This window comes from Setaria viridis, chromosome 9, assembly GCF_005286985.2.
Source record: "Setaria viridis chromosome 9, Setaria_viridis_v4.0, whole genome shotgun sequence".
Classification (NCBI taxonomy): Eukaryota; Viridiplantae; Streptophyta; class Magnoliopsida; order Poales; family Poaceae; genus Setaria; species Setaria viridis.
In genome coordinates, this window is record NC_048271.2 from 11,616,070 (window position 1) to 11,637,887 (window position 21,818).

Genomic DNA, 21,818 nt, shown 5'->3' on the forward strand with positions numbered 1-21,818 from the left:
GGAGGATGGAGCCATGGAGGGGAGCTGGGGAGGCAGAGGGCCAGAGGGGAAGGGGAGGATGGCAGCCTGGCAGGGGAGCGGATGGGGTGTTTGTGTGGGTGGGTGAGATGGTGTGGATAAGGTTGAGGGGTTAACGGGCCATTTTAGGCCGGCATCCTAAAATCGTGCCGGGCCGGGCCGCCCGTTGTGCCGGAGTGGCAGCCCACGCCCGGCACGAGCTACCGGGCTGGGCTAGCACGGGCCCAAAGAACTTCGTGCCGGGCTGGGCTAGGTTCGGGAAAAAAAAGGGCTCCGTGCCGGGCTAACGAGCCGCGGGCTATATGGACATCTATAACCTCAGATCTGCCACCATAGAGGTCAGATCCGGCGCCTCCCCCAGCTGATTCGCGCATGGCTGGTCCTGGCGGGCGGCATGGTGGCCTGCGCTTGGGTGGCCTGACTTTTTTATTTTTTAGCCCTTTTTGCGAAAGATTCTCACAAATACGCCCCTGGCGGAACCAATTCCAAAAATGGACCCTTAGCTTGGCGCCATCCACGCTGGCGCTAAGCTTACACGTCTCGGCGCCAGCCACCCTGGCGCCAAGGTCCATGCGCAGCTACTGACGCGGACGCCGACGTGGCGGGGGTTTGGCGCCATCCATCATGGCGCCAAGCCTTGGCGCCGTGGATCTTGGCGCCAAGCTTGGCGTCGTAGATCTTGGCGCCGAGCTATCTACCCCGTACCTCTTCGCGTTTCTAACTAAACAAGTATAATTATTTCGAGGAGTGTGCAACAAACTAATCTGTGGTTCAACTGGTTAGGAGGTGGGCTTGTTATCTTGGAGACTTGAGTTCAAACCAAAGGTTCAACACGAGGGTTTGAACTCAGGTCTCCAGGAAAAGAAGCCCACCTCCTAACCAGTTGAACCACAACTTAGTTTGTTGCACACTTGTTTAGTTCGAAAGGGTACGGGGTAGATAGCTCGGCGCCAAGATCTACGACGCCAAGCTTGGCGCCATGGATGGATGGCGCCAAGCCCCCGCCACATCGGCACCCACGTCAGCAGCTGCGCATAGACCTTGGCGCCAGGATGGCTGGCGCCGAGACGTTGTAGGTTGGCGCCAGCGTGGATGGCGCCAAGCTAAGGGTCCATTTTTAGAATTGGTTCCGCCAGGGACCTATTTGTGAGAATCTTTCGCAAAAAGAGCTAAAAAACAAAAAAATAAGTCGACTTGGTGGCCATGGCTCGTTAGGCCCGGCCTTGCCGGTCAGCCCGGAGGTCCGGTGGCCACGGATCCGCAGCCATGGCACCCAGATCTAGTCCCCTCGCGGCCGGCTGGTCGGTTTCCCTTCAGGATCTGCGATGGGTTTCAAGAGGAGCGGTGGGTCATGCAGAGTGGCAGCGGCCGGCGACTCGTTGTTGTGGCCGGCTGCTCCTGCTGTCCGAGGGTGACGGCAGCCGGCGGCTCGATGTTGTTGCTGGCTACTCCAGCTGCCCGAGGGTGGTGGCGGCCGACGGATTCTAGTGGGCTCATGAGGCAACGGGCGACGCGCCTATCACTGAGCTCACCGAGCTCGTACACGCTTCTTCCTCGGCTGTTACTCACTCGGCCAGCATGCGGTAAGCGGTGGACAGTGCTTGTGGGGTGTTGAGAGCACAGGCGAAAGCTATACTCGACTGCGTGTCAGTGCTGACGGCGGCGACGCCCTCGGGTGTTGTTCACCTCCAAGGTGTCGTAAAGCTCTCCTCCTCGCAACCTTTTGTGACCTCCAGGTGAAAACCCTGCTCTGGCTCTACCGGACCGGTGACGGTGGCATCTTTGATGTCGCTTCCTACCTATAGGCGTCGTCTCTGGATGTCTCCACCATCCGCTGGTTGTGCCCCTATCCCCCTCCTTACTTTTCATGGATGAAGCTAGTATTGGCTATTGGCTCTGTCATGGTCGGTGAGTGTCCTCCCCCGACGCCTCTGCTTTGTCAACGCTCCCCTTGTTGGTGGTGGTAGAAAATCAAATGTCAAGTGGTGTTTCCACCACTTCCTCCATTCCCTTCAAGGATTCCTCCCCTTGGATGGTGTTGGATGGTAGTAAGTGGAGCTCGGATGTGCTGTCGGTATCACCATTAGCTTGAAGGGAGGTTGTCATTTCCGATGAGTTCCTTTAGTCCCCATTCCGATGGTTCCTCAGATGGAGGGCAGCAGCGGGGCGGTGTAGCTATGAGGGGTGGTGCAAGGCGCATCGGCCACGGTGTAATCGGCAAGTACGTTGTTCGGTGGTGGCACTAATCAATGATCGGTGGTTGTCCTTTGGCTGTGGTGTGCCCCGTCTTTGAATTGTTCGTGAGTTGTGTTTCTCTCTTCCTCTGTTGTCTCTTGGTGTTTGTACCCTGTATTCATGTTCTCCTCTAGCGCTTTGCTAATCCGACCGTTCAGCGGTCCAATGTTTGTAAGAAAACATTACTAGCTAGCTCGACATCTGTGGTTTAATTTAATTCAGGTAGGAACTTTTCGTCCCCATGACCTATCAAAAAAAAACATAGACCAAGATAACATCCAAATTCAGCAGAATTTTGAACACTGGTGTAGGCTACCATTTTGATACAATTGTTTTTGAGCTAAGACAAGCATGCTGCTCGAGTGAATGGAACACGTAGCAAATTAAAGTGATCTTATCCAACTGTTTGTTTTGTAGCCATAGCACCAAATGCACGATTTAAATGTATCCCAGTCATGTGCAATTCATCAGCAATCTAGATAAGTCATATTAATGGTGACTTGGTATATTGAGACCATTTAAATGTATCCCGGTCATGTGCAATTCATCAGCAACAAGGTGATACATACAGTAGCTAGCATATTTGTCATCCCCAAAACTTACCATGGCATGTAACTTCATACAAATAAAACATGCATTAAAAATAAGTAATCATAGAGCATAAAGAGGTGTGGAGGGCAACCTTGGCCAGCCTCGTGCCATTTTGGCAAGGCCAAGGGAAGCTCTTCAGCCTTCCTTCTTTCTTTCTTTTCATGCTCTTTCTCATTTCTAAATTCCAATAGTAGATCATGTCGATGCACTTTAAGTGAGTGAATGCCTGAGAGGGAAGCAAGGATTATCGAAGAGACATCAAGAGCAACTTGATGCTGCATGAATAGGAAATGCCTGTACATCCTGGTATGGTTAGGAGTTCAGTGATCAACTAGAAAGTGTGGGAGTTGAGTCATATTTTTGGAAAAATACAGTTCATCTCAGGACTAAGAACATGATAAGAGTAATAGTCCTAGTATTCGGAGCCCATGAAGGAGGTACCTGTTCGAATAGTAATACAAACACCTTTACATCATGCAAGAACACACAAACGGTGGCCCAAGAGATGGACCTAATGGGTACTTGTGCTATTTTAGGACCTTCTGTAGAGGCTAGCGAATTGAAAAAGCCCTGTTTTCAGAAAGCAAAATTATTGCATGTTAATCTGAATCTATTCTGCTATACAGTTGGCACATTCGTTGCGTTGTTGGTAACAGTTACATAGTGGTAAAAGCAAAACAGTGCTTTCTGGTGGTGGCAAGCAATGATATAAATCTGAAAAGGGAAGGGAACCTATGCTCAGTATCCATCAGCCTTCAACATGTTGGCGATCTCATGCAACAGTGCTTCCGCATTCTTCTCCTTCTTTGGGTATGGTGTAGTCCATTCTTGGTACTTGTGCAAACTACCAGTAAAATCAGTGAATAGCCCATCGACACCGATCTCATTGAGCCAATACTCATATTCGACATAAGGGTCTTGATTGAAGTTGAAGTGCAAGTATGAATTCTCATTTCTGAATGTGTAAGGATGCACCTGTAACGTTTCCATGATTCGCGGCATCGTTATCTCACAGAGTACGACCACATGAAGGATAATATTTAAGCAATAATGGAGAAATATGCAGATGTCGGATAAAATCAGTCACCTGAAGATTAAGAGCATGTGCTCGTGCGACGAGATCGGTCGGCTGTCCTAAATAGTTATTCTTTGGAGGAACAATTGTATCCTTCCATGGACCAATTCCAATAACATAATTTCTTATGAATGCAAAGTAGGCATTTGAAGTTATCTCATAGTATGACTGCAGAACAGAAACTGGTTCTTAGATGAAGGCTGGCGGAATGTCGCATAACATGAAAGGTAAAAATATTAGTATTGATAATACCTGATTGGTGTCTTGAGTTCGAACTGTCGTGTCATCAATTAGGAACACTTTAGGAGAGTTTGTCATATTCGAGATGTAAATGAGTGAAGTTGGAGCAAAGGATTGTATGAACAGCGGTTGCTTGAACCAATCTTCAGACATATATTCACCTTTATAGCCATATTTCAGTAGTATCTCGACAAACTTATCCTCAAAATTCTTTCCGTTTGACCACTTGACCTGAAGGATTATATCATAGTCACATTCGTTATGTAAGCAAAGGTTCTTCAGAGTTTGTAAGATCAAAGCTACTTACATGTTGGTTGATGAAAACAGGATTTTTGATCTCAGGATATATCCCGACAATCCTGTCGGCGTAAAGCGCAATCAAGATATACTCCTCAAATGTAATTATTTGGTATTTTCCTGTAATCCAGTACAAAAGCATTATTAAAGATCTGCATTACGGTAAAAAGAGTGGATGGAAATCAACTAAAAATACACGTTTGTCAGACACAATCAAATTAAGAAACAAGGTGGAGACGAAAGTATACCATTGTACCGTTGGTCCCTGAAACTGTACCGTTGTTTCACCCTCAGTGATTTAAGCTCTTTAAGAGTAAAGTCCACTGGAAGCAAACATAACCTTACAAGTCACCATAGTTTCACTGGAACAAATGTTGAGAATCACAAAAATAACAGTGTTATTAACATACCAACAAACCATCCGGTCATTTTTGCTCCTTCGACTTCATAGGTTCTCTTCCTGTTGGCAAACTCCCTCCGGTTCGCAACATCGGTTGTTGCATCCAACGTTACATCATGAAAACAGATCAGATGTCCATCCTTTGATGCGAGTATATCGGTCTCGATGAAGTCTGCACCCTCTTCAATAGCTCTCTGCAAAAACCGATGCGTATCTCTGAGTTTACATTAACATATTGAGCTGGTTCGCGCAGCACTGAAGACTCCCGCAGAGCTGGTTCGCGACATCACCGACGAGGCCAACCTTTGGAGCGCTGCCGGCGCCAAACACATTGCTGCTTTCAGTTGGCCGGCGCCAGGGAGCTAGTTTTCAGCCAGTTTTTCTTCCTTTGTTGTAAACAGGCGTTTCGGTTGTATTGGTTTCAGTCATGTAACAATCAACAATGTATTCCGTATGCGTACGTCCGGTAAGACCCGCGTTGTAACAAAACTATATTTTAGTCTTCTTAATATAAAGATATGCAGCTCTCCTGCGTATTCTAGAAAAATTAACATATTGAGCTTCAATCTTTAGAGAATCTCTAAGAGCAGTATTCTATTCTGGAACGATCTCAAAGATATTGCCGTGGCATATTTAAGTACTTTTGTTAATTACATCCAATGTACTGGTGTCTCAAGGGACACAGACCATAGTTTACTAGGGTGTTGTAAACTACAATATTCGTGTAATTGAGTTTCATGTGCCAATAAAATATATCAGTAGTCGCCTCAGAATAAAATATATCAGTACATGTTTGAGCACTTTTCATGTCGTTTAAGCTTTGCTTGTGCAGTTTTAAGGGCGATATTGCTGCCTGTATGCAAAAAATTACATAGGAAAAAAAAAATCAATGTCAACATGTGAGAAAAGAAGAATTTAGTTACCAGGTAGGCCGCTGCTGTCTCTTCGGGCAATTCGCCATTTGAGCCCCTGTGGGCAATGTTGTAAGGTCTGAATGTCTGTAGTGGCTTCTTGTGGTTTACATCCAGCTGGCCGTGGGATGTTGCAGCAGGGTTGGCTTTGGATCCCCCAAAAAGCAGCACAAGGACAATGATAGAGGTGTACCCTGTCAAAGATGCCATCCTCTCCGGTAGTTAATAGACAAGATCTTTGACACTACCGAAGCATTGAATATAGATGAACTACACATGAATTTCTTGAATTTTCGGTTAAGCACACAGAGGAAATCAGGAATCCTCCATCCTCATTCGTAGCAACTAAAAAAGGCAGTGAAATCAATAGAAAAACCAAACTGTTGCCTAACTCTCGTCTCGCATCTTGCGGATCATATCGATTTCTCAGGGAAAAAAGAGGCACAAAGATTGCCAGAATCACATGGAACTTTTTGAAGAAACCGAATCACATGAACTAGAGCATTCTATCATTGCATCTGTTGAAAGAGCATCGCAGGACACTGAGAATCTGATAACCATACAAACATGAAACCGACCGACGCTCGAGCACCAGAATCGGAGTAACAAGAGGGTGAGAAAGGAGAAGAGAGAGATGGAACTTACAGGAGGAAGCCATGCTGCCTCACGTGCTCTGCTCGCTGTCTCGGAGCAGCAGAGTTCACGCGGCAGGCCCTCGAGGGAGACTCATGCTTCTGTCTGCGTGGGTGGCGTCGACGAGCTTGTTATGTAGAAGCAGGAGAGGCCTGCCTGCCTCGGAATATTCGCTGGAGACCGACCGACCGACCGGCTCGTGTTGCAGCGATTTGCGACGCTGTTTCCGATTCTGCAGCTATTTTTCTGCGCCAGGTGTGAATCAAAGACAGCTCTGATCTGAAACATGTGCCTTATTAAGATACAGTTACTTGAGCCCCCTGGGACACGGCATGGAACTATTCGTTCCATTTCCATAATAAGTTTTTAGTTAGTGATGGAGAATGAAGGTGATGGACGATGGGCAACCCCACCGGCATGTGTAAATGTCTTAAACAAAAGGAAAGAAACATTGCTCTCGTGAAAAGCTAAAAGGCGAGGGAAATGCTCACCGAATGTTTGCACGTTCTTGGAAGAGAGAGACACCAGCCGTCTTGTGTGCGTTACAACTTGCAAGCACGAGTACGGACACCATGGGCATGGGGATGAGGGCAGTAGCCAGTAGGCAATGCTGTCGCCGTCCAAGGCCTGAGCAGTCGATGGCCGCACGGTCTGCACTCGTCAGTCCTCTTGGCAGCCTCGCCAGTCGCCAGGTCCGCGTCGCTTGTGCAGGGGCGAAGACGTTTGCGAGTCGTGTGATGCGGCAGCGGTCCAGCATTTCAGCGGTCAACCAAAGACACCTCCACCCGGCCGTGTCATGCAAGTCCGCGGAGGCTTGGCCCATCCTAGACGAAGTGCCTGCCCTTGGCAAGAGGAAAGCCTGATGGAGACTCCTCACTTGAAAGATTCTAGCAAGCGAGCTTTTGTAAACCTTTGCATCCAATCAACGATAGGGTCAAGTCTTGATGGATATGATTCTGACTCCCTGTATTTTAGAACATCAAGAGATGGTATGCAAATACAAAACTCATCTAAACGGCACTGGGATAACATTCATTTGCTTGTCAAGCGCACACCAAGGTCACGCCATATACATACATAAATGTGGAATGCCTCAGCCCTCTTGCTTCCTTCAGTAAGCAATCAGCCATCAGCATTCATCATTCGTCATTCTGATGATGATTTGAGAGAATGGGGTGCAAGTGCAGATCACAACTTCGAGAAAAATTTTAAGTGAGCCAGTGGCTGTCGGCAAATTCCCATTGCGCTCAAGATACGCAGTGACAGAAGATGCTGCCTATGGACGGACATACGAAAGAAAACAAAACTGATGGCAAAACTAGCTTACTCAGATGCACTCCTTTTTAGACCAAAATAGATTTCATATGCGTAGCAGGGATTCTTGGAACATCATACTCAACTCACATAATCCAAGTACAGCAACTCCAAAAGGCATAGGCCCAACAACAAGGCTTACATCACTGAATGCCAACTAACTCTAACTTTTAAGCGTGTTTAAATGGCCATCAGATCACCAAAGTTGCGCATCAGGAAAACGGATCCAGCAAACAGACCCACAGCCTTTAGCAGCTTCTGTAAATACGAAACCAAACGAAAATATAGTGTAGTTAGCATCCAATCCAGTGGTAAGAAAATATACTCGTGGAGATCATTAACAAAAACAAGGGCAATAATTAACAATGATAAAAAAGAATTATGTGTTTGGAAAATCTTGTATACCTACTAAGTTGAATGCCAAGACTTTGGATTCTGGGCATAAGTATGGCTAATATTCTGCTCAAAATTTAAGTAAAAGATAGACTAGTAAATGTGCACTCAAAACTGTCCACGCAGATAACATGCAAAGCTAAAAATTATTCCATCACTGACTAGACACACTACCACTTTGCAGCCCCTAGGTTGCAAACTTCATCATTATCATCCAGTCACTCAAGTTGGTACAACAGCAGCAACTGCCATACCGAAGATAACATCCTTGGGAGGATGCTAAGTCAAATCAGATGAATTTGTCAATAAACTCCACTGCTTCAAATTCAACTACTGGCCCACTTAAGCGACCCCTCTAAGCCATGCACCACCACCCTAACACCTTTAGGCATAGATTAGGCCTTACACACCATTGATAAGCTCTAGCAAGCAAATATATAATATTAAATGTAACTTATATGATTATATCTAAAATCAAACTCAATAGTAATGCACCAACAATAGTATAATCACCGATGCTTCTTTTCTTTGTTGCAAGTTTAGACTCGCGCACAACTATTATAACATACATAAGGTACAGGTATTATATTTCTGTCTCTGCCAGCTTATTCAATACCTGTATCTCAAACCCATTTTATGACCAACAAACAAGAGATGGAGTGTTGTGAAATATACACATAATCACGTAAGAGCACTCTAGAAGATACATGTATGTTTCTTCTCAAAATCCAACAATAATAGAAAGAAAAAGTTGTTTACTCATAACAGTCAAATAAGAAAAATTGGAGATACTAACTGGTACATTATCATCTAGAATTCCAAAACTAAAAATAACTGCTAGACAAAATTGTTCTGAAGTATGAACATTTTTGACAAAGTGTCCTATTTAGTATGAAGTCTGCTACGTTCTAGGCTTGCTTGCTCCAACAGAGTAATAGCAATGCAATAGAAAAGTTTTCAAGCAAGTTGCACAACAGTCGCCACACAATCAGTACAGTCTACATTACGGCCAGCAGTGAGAGACAAAAGCAAGAAATACAAATTGTAAACAATGAGATTATCTCATAACCTTTTGCAGTACAAAGAATAAAGTGCAGCATATATGCAGGCAAACAACTGAAAGCTAACTCTAGCCTCATCAAGGATGTAAAAAGAAAGAGCTGGAGAGCCAAATGACACTACTCAAAGTTTTGAAACTAGTAGCACCCAACAGGTACGAGCTAAAACAATGAGACCAAATCATTCCACTCTTGTAGTATGATCATGATTTAAAATTGTCTGTAGCCGCATTTTGACAAAGATACTGCAAGGCCGTAATTGCACTGAGCCCAAGCCCAGCACCATGTATCATGCAAAAGTGTTGGGATGTCACTCCCCGTCATTTCAGCAACCTCACAACTTCAGCAGTATCAAACAACAAAATCCAAATCAAATTTCAGTAACTAGTGTCATGGTAAAGCATGGAAGAAATTTCAGTTAGCTGGCATCGTAATCAAAACTAAAAATTCCACCCTAATTATCTAGTGTCTGTTGAAGGTTTCCAAGATTACCGGACTAAATGGATTCACAATTCGTTGAACTTTTAGGAGGTTAGGAACAAAATACACATACAAGAAAGCTCACTGCAGCACAGGCGGAAAACCTATCCGTGCAAGCAGAGAGAGCATTAATCGCAGTAACTAACATCAAACATAGCAACAGTCCATACCTACGTCTCCGCGCGTACGAGCTACGAGGTACAGCGGCAGCCGCGCAGTCGAATCAAATCGCTGCAGTGGGAGAGCGGCAACAAGGCTACCGGCGCAACGGATTCGAACGACAGGACTTCACACGAACTAGGGAGAAGAACGAGATTGCGAGAACAAGAGGAGGGGCAAGCGGGATGAGTGGGGGAAGGGGGTACGGACATAGTTGAGCGCCCACTGCTCCTCGTCGTTGACCTGCGAGTCCCAGAGGGCCTTGAGCTTCTCCACCGCCGACGCCGCCATCTCCGGTCCGCTCGGATCGCCTTCCTCCAGGGGTTAGGATCCGGTGCTTAGGGTTTCTCTCTCTCTCTCTCTCTCTCTCTCTCTCTCTCTCGGGCCTCTTTCTTCTCCGCGGCTCCGCGGTTTCTCGACGACCCCTAATTCTTGGGCCGGGCCCGTTAGTCGGCTGGCTGACCAGAAAGAATCCGGTTCGGATCTGATTTCTTTTCTTTGTGGATCTGAGACGACAGAAATAAAAACATCCCCTCGGATAAAAAAGAAGCACAAACCTTACTCTGGTTATGTTTTTTTTTCTGACTAATTTGTCGAGTAAAAATGGTGTCGACTTAACAGTAACGGAGCCTAAAGTGCTGAAGCAACTAGCTCTAAAGAAAGGCAGATCTACGTGTTTGAGAAAAAAAAACTGATTTTCAAGAGAACCAAGTAAGGAATGGATGTAATTGAAGGGAAAAAAAGTAAAACAAAAAAAAACATAATCGACTCCGCTGGGGATCGAACCCAGAATCTCTGGTTCCGTAGACCAGCGCCTTATCCATTGGGCCACGGAGTCATTTGATGCTTTTGTATATGATAGTGGTTAAACATCCTTTTTGTCCCCACCCCGAATGCATTAGTCAGCTTTGGGCTTGAGTTTCCCTTCTTTTTTTTTGCGGGTAAGGTTTGCAGTTTCTTCTTATGTGCCACGGAGGTGACCAGTATCCGTATCACACTACAAACGCCTAGAATATGGGAACACCCTAATAGCAAAAGAAGAATAAATGCAACGCCCGGATATAAACAGGAGCGAAGACAGACAAATTATTTCCACAAATTTATGAGTTAAATTTTATATGGAGGTGGGTATAAACGGGCCATGGTGTTTTTCTTAGGACTAGTCATATGTATAAAACTGAGCTCTATATTATATAGGATAGATAATGCATTGCCTGTCTGAGCTCAATTGTTTCTCTATATATAATATTATTTGATGAAAGAGTATGAACATAGCTAGGTACACTATCGTACATTCATATATTTAGTGCTTCTGAAGGACCGAGACGGACAGCCAGAGGGGAGGGTGAATGGGAGCCTTTAAAAATTATCTCCGAAAACAAGACCTATGTCCTGATTGCCATCCCAAACACACATCACGTCTAATCGCTAAGATGACACAAGTCAATTAGAGACAAGCTCACCTTAGGAACGATTAGATATGCTCAAAGCAAAGCGGAAGCAAAGCTAAACTGAGACTCTGAAAAGCTTGCACAAAAGATTCAAGCCAAAACACTACTAAACCATTACTCGACTAAGCATGCTAGAATTAATTAATGACTAAACAAGATTAACAAGCAAGACTACTGAACAATATATCCTAAAGCATGCAGTAAATGGTTTACTATTGAGAGTGACACATCAAAAGAAATTAATCGTGCTAAGCTGCTACATGCATCTCCAGAACAAACATACAGTAGCACATTGTACTACTAGCAGGCAAAACAGATCATTTCACTCAGAGCTAATTAAAGCCGAGAAAACAAGGCAGCCGAGATAAGCTAAACAACAAAGCTTAAACAATAAACTAAACAACTTGCAATGATGGCATTGTCATTAGTCATTGTATTATGAAAGTAACATTTCCCTCAAGATAAATTCACCTGTTGTGGCCATTGCTTACCTGCTTACCTGATAGAGAAATGCTGAGCTTGAGCAGGGGACTCTGCAGCTGTTGCTACGTGTGATCACCTGGCCCGAGTAGCTGCTGGCCAGCCTGCTGGCTGGTCGCTGGGCCGAGAGCCAGCACCCGCCTGGGCTGCTTGCTCCCACGGGCAGGCCTGGTGCAGCTGCCTCGCCTGGCTCCTCCTTCCTGGGCCGGCTATGGTGGCCTGCGCAGGTCCCACTCCCGGACGCAGCGCAGCGGCTGTCGACGCAGGCGCGCGTGCCTCGCATGTTCGACAACCGGTTGCTGCACACGAACCCGAACAGAAGAACAGAAGGAAAACGAAGAACACCGCCAAACTTTGATTCCAAAGTACTCCCTCCAGACACAACGGATGGAGACAAAACTTGAGCTGTAGAAGCACCCATCAAGGACTAATAGATCCATAAAAAAGATTTCGAAAAATTCAAGTATCCATCGTGAATTTTGAAGAAACCCGAACGCCAACTTCGAATTCACGCTAAATGCGTGAGGAATTTGAGAGAGGGTCATATCATAGTTGCTCACAAGTATCCTAGCAGCACAAGGATCCTAGCAACAAAAGCTCCCAACAAATCTCACGGAATTTGAGCTCAAACATAAAGAATGAAAATTCCCACGAAAATGCTAAAAAACACGAAAAAGATAAATTTCAAATACAAAAAGTATGGAACAAGATAGCACGGAATTGATCTTTGGATTACTCCACCATATTTGGTTACAAGCCACTCTTAAGCACAATCAAAACTAAAATGGCAAAAAGATCAAATCAAATATCTCGCATCTCTCTCCTTCTCACCTCCCAAAGACTCTCACCAACAAAATGAGAAGCCCACCACCAAAAAGCCCAAGAGATGTGTGGCTGTCCAACAACCCACTCCTCATATATATAGGCGCTAGACAAATGTCCAAAACATCCTTACATTAAGCACATAACTCAAAACCCCTAGGGACAAAACAGTCCAACTTTTTATCGATATATCGGATGGACCCAACGCCTTCACGACTTCACTTCGCCTTGACGCAATCTTTGTGATGGTGCCACGCGTCCTCCGACTCAATACCGTCTGGCCGCACCGGACTCATCCCCCGGTTTTGAGGTCAAACCCTCTTGCACGTCACACACGACGTGACTCATCGATGTCTACGCGTGTCCGTCCTCCGCCAAGCCTTCGACGCCTCCGAGTCTTTCGCTCCCACTCTCGGGCCGCCTACTTGACTCGTCTCCGTCCCGTTTGACTCGACCGATGCCGTCTTCATCCCAGTATACTCTTACTCTTTCGTGCACCATGTGGATCACCCATGACTCCGCCCGGACTCCTCGGGTCCCTCGGTCCAAGTCTACTCGTGTCCACCCTTCATAGCCCTATTACATCGATACGAACCTTTTGCTTGACCTTCACCTCATGCCGTCGACCGTCATGTCACATCCTACACCTGCACATCACAAGCCAAGAGACACAATATACAAGATATATTTTACACACACCACAATACAACGCACTCAACACAACACCTCCGGTTAGCCGTTAGCATAAGCATGCACATATGAAATATGGACTCAACCGGTAAAGCCTCAAATTATCCGGTCAATCATTCATCTCAACTTGGTCTCTTAGCTTCCATTAATTATGCGCTTTGTACAATTCATAACATGATCGAATGTGCATTTTTTGATCAGTCTCCACCTATACATCGTCTCGTAAAAATACATATATATCCTTCAGTGTCCACTGCTACAAGTAACCATATTTAGATGAGAGAGGAGGTGTGATGGAACACTAACAGTCCATGGCTTCATCTCAGCTCTCTGAACAAGTTATTGTAGGTTGGGAGGCACCGGGAACACCAAAGCTCTTGGAGGGGACCATCAGTGCTGATTGGCCTTGTTGTGTCGTAGAAACTTCATGGCAAGCTTAGCAAAATCTGGTGGTAACGTGGCAGCCACCCTGATGACGTCATTGGAGTCCGCCGTGGTATCGAAGATACAGCTTGTTGCTGGCCGTAATGAGCCACGCCAACCTGTGGCGCTGCCAGAATGTGTGGCGGAAAAAATTGACGCCAACCTTTGGCAAGAAAAACAACGGGAAAACTAGTAGAGTGCTATGGCATTGCCAAAAGTTGGTAATCAACCAAGCAGCACTGTAAATTGCTGTGGCTACCAAAGTTTGTGGCGTGGCTCGTTGTGGCCAAAAACCAAAGCGTCCCCGGAATACTCATGTCAGCGACTTGCTCTGTCCGCGACATGATCATGTCTCACTTCGTGTAATGTACACCAGATCGACCTCACCCCTCATCTCATCCGGGAGTGCTCATCTGGATGCAAGGGCAGGTTGGCCTGGTTGGACATCGGATGTGCCATGAAGGGCTTTGAAATCACAATCAGTGATTCAGTGCTGTGTGCGGGCCCTAATCTTGCATACCTTTGTACTCTCAAGCTTGTAAATTCTAACATCTTTAGATCTATTACAACCTAGAAATTAACTTAAAATTCGCCATTGTATCCATCCATGAAAGCCTTGTGGCCTTCTTGATTAACTGGTAATGATTTATGATTAATACTACTATACATTTTTCACCACTTGTCACATGTCAGCGACAGTGCGACTTAAACCCATTGAACACGTCATAGGAGAGTGTTTTGCACATATTTGAGATTTTTTTGAAAGATATTTGAGAGTTGAGTTCATCGTTAGAGTTTCGTTATGCTTGAAGAATATACAGACTCAATAAGAGATTGTTCGATTAATCCCCTACCTAAGGGGATTGATCCCCCTCAATCCTCTCAAATACCTACCAAACTGAATAAGCCCTAATTAAGGGTTGAAAGTAAATATTTTCTTTCATTTTGTATGAAAATTTTCACCAAAATTTTCTCAGTTTTGCCAATTGATTTTTCGTGCCAAAATACAGAGGAGTGCATTTGTAAAATTCTCTCAAAAAGCCACATCTATCTGTCTGTGCTCATGGGAATGAATTGAGAGCATCCCATTTACGAACTCAGCGTAGCTTAGCTGGTAAGGTGAGGAACCTGCCCATAAGGGTTCGAGTCCTCGACTCGGCACTGGTGTTCGTACTTTTCTAGATTTATTCCAGGATTTAACCGGTGCTATTCTTTCAGTGGTAGGCGACGTACCCGTCGACAGCAAGGGGCCAGTGGTGACTTCATCAATCTCGAGGATTTGCCGGCTCAGTCTTTCGAAGGTGCTTATAGGGGTAGGGTTGCATATGTGTTCGTAGGGACGAGCGTGCGTGCGTGTATGTGAGCGTCTGTACTATATGTTTCGAAAAAAAAGAAGAAGAGCATCTCCCATTTGGTTTTGGACTTTTGGATGGAACGGGTATCAATAGGGGTTGAGAAAAAAACTAAAAATAGTATATTGCATTGGGGAGGAAAATTGCCGACGGACGCCGGATGCAATTTTGCAGCCAGTGGGACTCTAAAAACAAAAAACTCTGGCACCTTCCACTCAATAGTCAAGGAACAGACCATTTTTATTAGTTGGTGGGAAGCAAATGCGGTGATGGCAAACTCTGCCCACACACTTCTTGCTTGGGATTTCTTGGGGGTGTGAGCTGCAAGGAAAACTGAACGACCATGTGGGGAGGACGAATAATTTAATCACACTCACACAGGTCATAAGTGGAATCGTGAATCACTACTATTGATTTTTTTTTACCTTTTCACTGGCTTTCTGGTAGATGTTAAGTCTATCTCAAATTTTTTGAACTAAAAAAAAATGTCTATCTCAATAAGTTGCATAGCTTATAGCTTATAACGACTGGAATTGGCAGTGTCTACCAAAGAAACTACTGCAATAAGGGACTGTTGTAGTTTCTGCAACGGTTCATTATGCCACAAACACACTGTATTAGTTAGACTAACAGAGTTGGTTCATGCCATATTTTTTGTGGGCAAAAAATATTTTTGCAGTCAAACTATTTTGTAATGATGGTGCGTTTATACCTATTATAAAAATTGGGAAGGCGCTAAAACTTTTTATTTTGTTTTGGTCCACACGGTGCTCGAGGGCCCATGTTATGTTTGCCCGAGAGGTGTGATAATGTTGGGACACCTTATTCTATGGGCTCCTTCTAAATCCATACCCTAAAATTTCAATCTCAGCTCCAGTAACTACTCATGATCAATGTCAGGCCACTAGTCACACTACCGGAAAACTCGATATTCATCCCGAAGCTTAGTACTGATTGGTTTTTGACCCGGTACTAATGTGAGCATTAGGACTGGGTCTAACGGCTAGTTCCCCAAGAGCTCCTATGACTCCCTTTAGTACCGGGTGGAGGCTTCAACTGGTGCTAATACCGGTTGAAGCCTCCAACCGGTACTAATGTGCCTGAGGGCCTTTAGTTCCCAATATGTATTGAATTTGCACATCTCGTGTCACTTTCTTGAACACAACAAATATTTCATAATTTCTTTTGCCATATATATAGTGTTTGAGATAGAATCCGAGGAATAATTTATGCGGATACTACGTATGTGAGTTCATCCATGGCTTTGTAGGTCCCAAGCGTATAACTTACCACGAATTCAGAGTACGTATACAAATTTCTTAACAATAAATTAGTTCTAATTGTGCAGATCCATTGATCTAATATAATAACCTTTGCTAATGACATAGATTATGCACATGAAGGAAGAACTCCTCGAGACGAAAAAAATTAGGGCAATTTAAGAACAACTCAGTGGATTTCTTCTAGACGAGGTAGTAAATCCAGCGGGAGAGTTCCATAATGATGAATTAAATCTGCATCACCAACAAGACTCGGGTTCAGAATAGTTGATCCAAAATGTTGAACTTGGAAAGTTAATGCAATGTATAATATTATCTCAAATGTAATATTATAGATTAAATACAACTATATATATTGCGTATTACAACTAGTACACGTAAAGGAAACAAATACGAATATAGAATAAAGAAACATAAGAAAATAAGAAAAGAAAAGGAAAAACAGAAAAGACCGTAGTAACGGTCGGTAATACCAACCGGTATTAAATTAGCCTTTGCCACGCGGGACGTTGCAGCCAATTTAGTACCAATTGATCTCCCCAAACGGTACTAAAGGACCCCTTTAGTAGCGGTTATTTGAACTGGTGCTAAAGGATCCCCTTTAGTACCAACTTAGCAATACCGGTTGCATAACTAGTACTAAAGGGGGGTTTGAACCCGGTACTGAAGGCGGATTCCCCAGCAGTATCATTTTAGATTGCAGTGCGATAAAGGCAACTGTACGAGAGAGCAAGACACTACCATGTTCAGTTATTTGTTACATTCATTACCGGCGATTTCATGGTACAAGGAGTGATGCTGCAGAATGTAATGCGCCCCAATGAGTTTCAATCGATTTGTCACCTATATGCGCAACCAACATCGCTGGCATCTCAACAACATATAACATTCCTTCGTTGATCATTGGTGACCATGGGATGGAAAGGTCGAGGATGGAAATGTAGTCCATGGCATGCATCAGCAACGTATCCCAAAGAAAATAGGAGTCAGAGACACCAGGAACGGCAAAGAGCCCTCCTCTTTCTTTCCGGGCACTAAAATGTTTGATAAGTTGTATATAGGAGGTTGAGGAACAAATCTATCCCTTCAACAATGAGCATCTCGGGAGAAGGAGATCCATAATCCATGGCCACCACCACCGTGCAAGTTCAGTATCTGCCGCTAACTTCTCAAAACCAATGGCAGAGAAGGCATAAAAAAAGAATTTTGAGAGTTCAGTGACCTGGATAACACCTTGAGACAACTTTAGGGATCCAAAAATATATTTTGATAGTTTAGGAACATGGATGACACATCGGGACAAGTTCTCCAGTGTATTTTACTTTTAAAAAAAAGGGAGCAATTTTTAACCCTCCATATTACGGCATAAGTTTATTTTTCCAACTATTAAATGAAGAACTGTGCATCTGAACACAACTCTTTAACTCTCACAACCAAAAGAAAAATGCCTCCCTTGCCACAAAGCCAAGGTGGTCTAGCTTGGCTCACTGATGCTGCATCAGACCGTCAACATCACTATCGCTTTCCCACTCCAAGAAACGTTCAGATTAGAAGATACCAAAATTTGTAAAAAGGTACTTCATTGGCAGTAGAAAACTTGAAATACTTAAACTGACTCTGAAAAAAATTATGTCCATCCATGAATATTTAATACGGTGCAGGATCTATGAACATTTGGTGGCTGATATAATCTTATCACCAGCAGTAACTGATATAATTGAGCAAATGGTTGGCACTAGGCTGCCAACACCACCCATAATTAAACCTCTAGCTACAGGAGCGACTTTGTGCTAATCTTACCAAAGTCACCGGTTGATGCTTCTGATTGTAACGTGGATGATCAGACATGTTTTGATCAGTCTCCCGTCTACTTCCTCCGTTTCAAATTGTATATCGTTTTGACTTTTCTAGGTTCGTAGATATTATTGTGCACCTAGACAAACACTATATCTAGATGCATAATAATATCTATAAACTAAAAAATTAAAACGACATACAATTTGGAACGGAGGGAGTAGTATATATATGCACACTTACTTGGTCTCTCCATCTCATAAAACACACACATATATCCCTCAAGTGTTCCCTAGCAACCATGAGAGAAGGTGTGATGAAGTACCAGTCAATGGCCTCAGCTGTCAGACCAAGTTATCTGGGTTTGGAAGGCACCAGGAACACCAAAGCTCTTGGAGGGGGCCAGCCGTGCCGAGCGGTCAAGTGTCCTATAGATGGCTTCATGGCAAGCTCATCATCTCTTGGAGTGGCAACCCTGACAACGTCCTTGGAGGCCAACGTTACATCCAAGGTACATGTCAACGGTTGCAGCAACGGTTGCAGTTAACGCAAAAGCACCATGCTAGCAGAGCATCCATCACGTCATCATGCCTCTGTTCACCCAACCTCACCCCTCATCTCCTCTGTTCCTTGTGCGCATCGATCATCTGGTGCGAGTTCAGGTTGGCCGGGTGACTGCACCACAGTGGACATCGGATGTGCTTCAATATGTTTTTATGATGTTTTTACTGGTAGAGAATTGGCCTTTAATCTCGGTTGGTAGGATGTAAATCTCCGTGCGCGCTGCGTGGGATTCGAACCTACAACCTCCAGCCTCACGCGTAGCTTCCTTACCATCCCACCTACATAGCACATCTGACTATAAAGGGGATGCAATTATTTTGTATTAACTCGTGGGGGACCCTTTTATCCCGGTTGGAAACACCAACCGGGATAAAAGACCCCTTTTATCCCGGTTGGTATTACAAACCGGGATAAAAGGGTTCGAGGGATTTAGTTTTCTTTCAGCCACCCCGTTGGGACCCTTTTATCCCAGTTTGAAACACCAACCGGGATAAAAGACCCCCTTTTATCCCGGTTGGTGTTACAAACCGGGATAAAAGACCTCTCAGGGTCTTTTTTTTCCACTAGCCTTTGGAACCGGGATAAAAGGTCCCGGTTGGTGAGCTCCCCACCAGTGACCGAGCTTTAGTCCCGGTTGGTGAACCTTTTATCCCGAGCCAACTTTAAACCGGAACAAAATGGGACGCATGGAAGGTGAATTCTCTACTAGTGTTTGCTCATGCATTTCTTCATGACAGTTGCTTTCCTTTTCTGTCCAAAAACAATATGTCCACCTTTTGCTCATGCATTTCTTCATCTTGCTTGTAGCCATGCAAGGGCATCATATTGTTTTTGGACAGAAAAAGAAAGCAATTTTTATGTGGATAGAAGCATTGCCTTATTCCATCCAAAACATATATAGCCGACCCAGGCCTGGTTGTTTTCCTATATTGTTTGTTGAAAGCATCTGAACAACGGAGCGATGTATACTATCTGCATATACATTCATTCATTTGTTTCAGTCATTCATTAAGAGTGATTCGTAGGACCCGCACTAACTGGACTTTGTAGTTTGTACAATTTCATTGGTTGATGCTCCTGAATGCAATGTGGTTGATGTGCATGTTCTGATCAGTCTTGCTTCCATCTATATATATGCACTACTTCATCTCGCCGCCTCATATAACACATATATATCCCTGAATTGTTCATTAATCATTGCTAGTAACCATGACATGAGAGAGGAGGCGCGAGGGAAAAAATACTAGGCCATGGCCTCAGCTCTCTCACCAAGCTATCGGGGTTGGGAGGCGCCAGGAACACCAAAGTTCTTGGAGGGGGTATCCGTGCCGAGAGTTCTTCAAATGCCATACAGGCGGCTTTCCTGGCAAGCTCAAGGTCTCATGGCGCGGCAAACCTGATGAGACTTGGTCGTGAGCCTGTGACATCGCATCCAAGGTACATCTCATCGGCTGCAGCCTGCATGGTTTGAGATAGAACTCTCGGACTCGGAGACCAGTCGACCACGGTGCTCACAATAGAGCATTCTGCGAGCTGTTCTGATCTACTTGCCCCGGAGGTGTACTAGACCTCACCCATCATCTCCACCGATCCTCGCGCGCATGTCTGGATGTGAGTGCAGGTTGGCCGGGGTGACTGCACCGTAGTAGTGGACAACAGATCTGCCATACCTTTGCCACAATCATATCTGTAATGTGACATGTGGGTGGCCCTTGTCTTGCAAATTCCTTTGTACTTAAACCAGGCGCTTATAAATTCTCGTACGTGTGGTGTTTAGATTACAATTTGCAACTTAATTAGAAATTACCTCAAGCTCCGCCATTGTATCCATTCATGGCTGACTTCTGGCTTTCTTTAACTTGGCAATGATTTTATGATTAGGTACTTAGGTGCCTACTGGCTACTGACTTCATATATATATTGCAGAATTAGCAACAAAATTATCTATTCACATATCAGAAAATTGGGATCAACAAAGTTCACGTAGGGTAATCCACTTTAACATGTTTGTTATGACCTCTTGTTCATGCATTTCTACATGACACACATGCTTGTGGCCATGCAAGCGCAACATATTGTTTTTTTTTTTGGAAAAGAGAGCAATTTTAACCCTTGATTATGGCATAAGTTCATGTTCCATCTTTGAACTAAAAGCATGCATCTAAAACGCAACCCTCAACTCTCACAACCAAAAGAAAAGTCGGGGGCGTGATACACGACACAGTAAAGTTGACCAAGGTTCCTCAATCTTCTAAGACAAAGTGAGCAATGCCCTGTTTTACCGCGTAAATGCTGACTGATACAAGTAGATCGACCACCATCTCTTGCCAAACTTTTAATTAAGCGTGTCTTCTTAAATGCTGCACCTCGTGCCTGCAAGGGTAACGATACATCCTGGGGAGAAGAAGAAAAAGAAAAGGATGCGTTTGAAGTTTGAACTGGAGGAGGATGAAGCGAGGTCGTCTGAGAACCAGTCCAACAACATCAGGTATTCAGGCCTAAGAAAAGCAAACGCTGTCTATTGTCGCTGTAAGTAAAATAGACGCGGCTAAATGGGTAAAGTTTACACGACGGCACATGCTGAACCTGAAACCAGTCAACCTTACTCGAACGTACTTCGTCCGGCCGTCCATATATATCCCTCAAGTGTTCACTAGTAATAACCACTATATGGTAGAGAAGGCATGATGGAAAAGTTGTCCATGGCCTCAGCTCATCTCTGTGATCAAGCTATCGGGGGTTGGAGGCACCAGGAAGACCAAAGCTCATGGACAGGGCCATCCGTGCCAAGAAGCCACTTTGTGTTGTGTAGACTACTTCATGCCAAGCTCAGGATCTTGCTGCGTCGCAACCCTGACGACGTCCTTGGAGTCCACTGTGACATTCAAGGTAGTACATCTCAATGGCTGCAAGTACGGCTTGAGTGGACGGCAAAGCACTGCTCGCGCGAGTCTGTTGCGCCATCATGCCTTTGATCACCCGACCTCGCCCCTCATGACCTCCGATCCTCCTGGACACGTCTGGATGGGTGCAAGTGCAGGTTGGCCCCGGGTGACTGACTGCACCATTGTGGATGTCGTGCAGTGTCTGCCAAACCTTTGCAGCCAAAGTGTTCTGAAACAACTAGCATCCTTGATGTCGCGCGCAGGAATCCTTGA

General features: G+C 44.7%; 2 protein-coding genes and 1 non-coding gene across 3 annotated transcripts; all 3 read right to left on the reverse strand.

The window, feature by feature from the left end:
• Positions 1 to 3,242: 3,242 nt before the first annotated feature.
• On the reverse strand, positions 3,243 to 6,573 carry LOC117839276 (glycerophosphodiester phosphodiesterase GDPD6). Its single transcript, XM_034719583.2, has 8 exons — positions 6,413 to 6,573; positions 5,780 to 5,961; positions 4,867 to 5,050; positions 4,705 to 4,779; positions 4,467 to 4,576; positions 4,172 to 4,390; positions 3,932 to 4,087; positions 3,243 to 3,819 (listed from the first exon to the last, which is right to left on the reverse strand). Exons 1-8 carry the CDS (start codon positions 6,423 to 6,425, stop codon positions 3,583 to 3,585), a joined length of 1,176 nt encoding a protein of 391 aa, XP_034575474.1. The 5' UTR covers positions 6,426 to 6,573; the 3' UTR covers positions 3,243 to 3,582.
• A 1,150-nt stretch (positions 6,574 to 7,723) lies between these two features.
• LOC140221322 (mitochondrial import receptor subunit TOM5 homolog) lies at positions 7,724 to 10,255 on the reverse strand. The gene is made up of 2 exons (XM_072290809.1): positions 10,015 to 10,255; positions 7,724 to 7,972 (listed from the first exon to the last, which is right to left on the reverse strand). Exons 1-2 carry the CDS (start codon positions 10,093 to 10,095, stop codon positions 7,895 to 7,897), a joined length of 159 nt encoding a protein of 52 aa, XP_072146910.1. The 5' UTR covers positions 10,096 to 10,255; the 3' UTR covers positions 7,724 to 7,894.
• A 314-nt stretch (positions 10,256 to 10,569) lies between these two features.
• TRNAR-ACG (transfer RNA arginine (anticodon ACG)) lies at positions 10,570 to 10,642 on the reverse strand. Its single transcript has one exon. It is a non-coding gene; the product is annotated as a tRNA-Arg (tRNA).
• Positions 10,643 to 21,818: the final 11,176 nt, after the last annotated feature.

Coding starts and splice junctions, on each gene's coding strand:
- LOC117839276 (XM_034719583.2), bottom strand. Junction 5,051..5,779: donor AGACAGCAGCGGCCTACCTG/GTAACTAAATTC, acceptor CGGTTTTTGCAG/AGAGCTATTGAAGAGGGTGC. Junction 4,780..4,866: donor AATGACCGGATGGTTTGTTG/GTATGTTAATAA, acceptor GTTTGCTTCCAG/TGGACTTTACTCTTAAAGAG.
- LOC140221322 (XM_072290809.1), bottom strand. CDS start 10,095: ATGGCGGCGTCGGCGGTGGAGAAGCTCAAGGCCCTCTGGGACTCGCAG. Junction 7,973..10,014: donor AGCAGTGGGCGCTCAACTAT/GTCCGTACCCCC, acceptor TCGTATTTACAG/AAGCTGCTAAAGGCTGTGGG.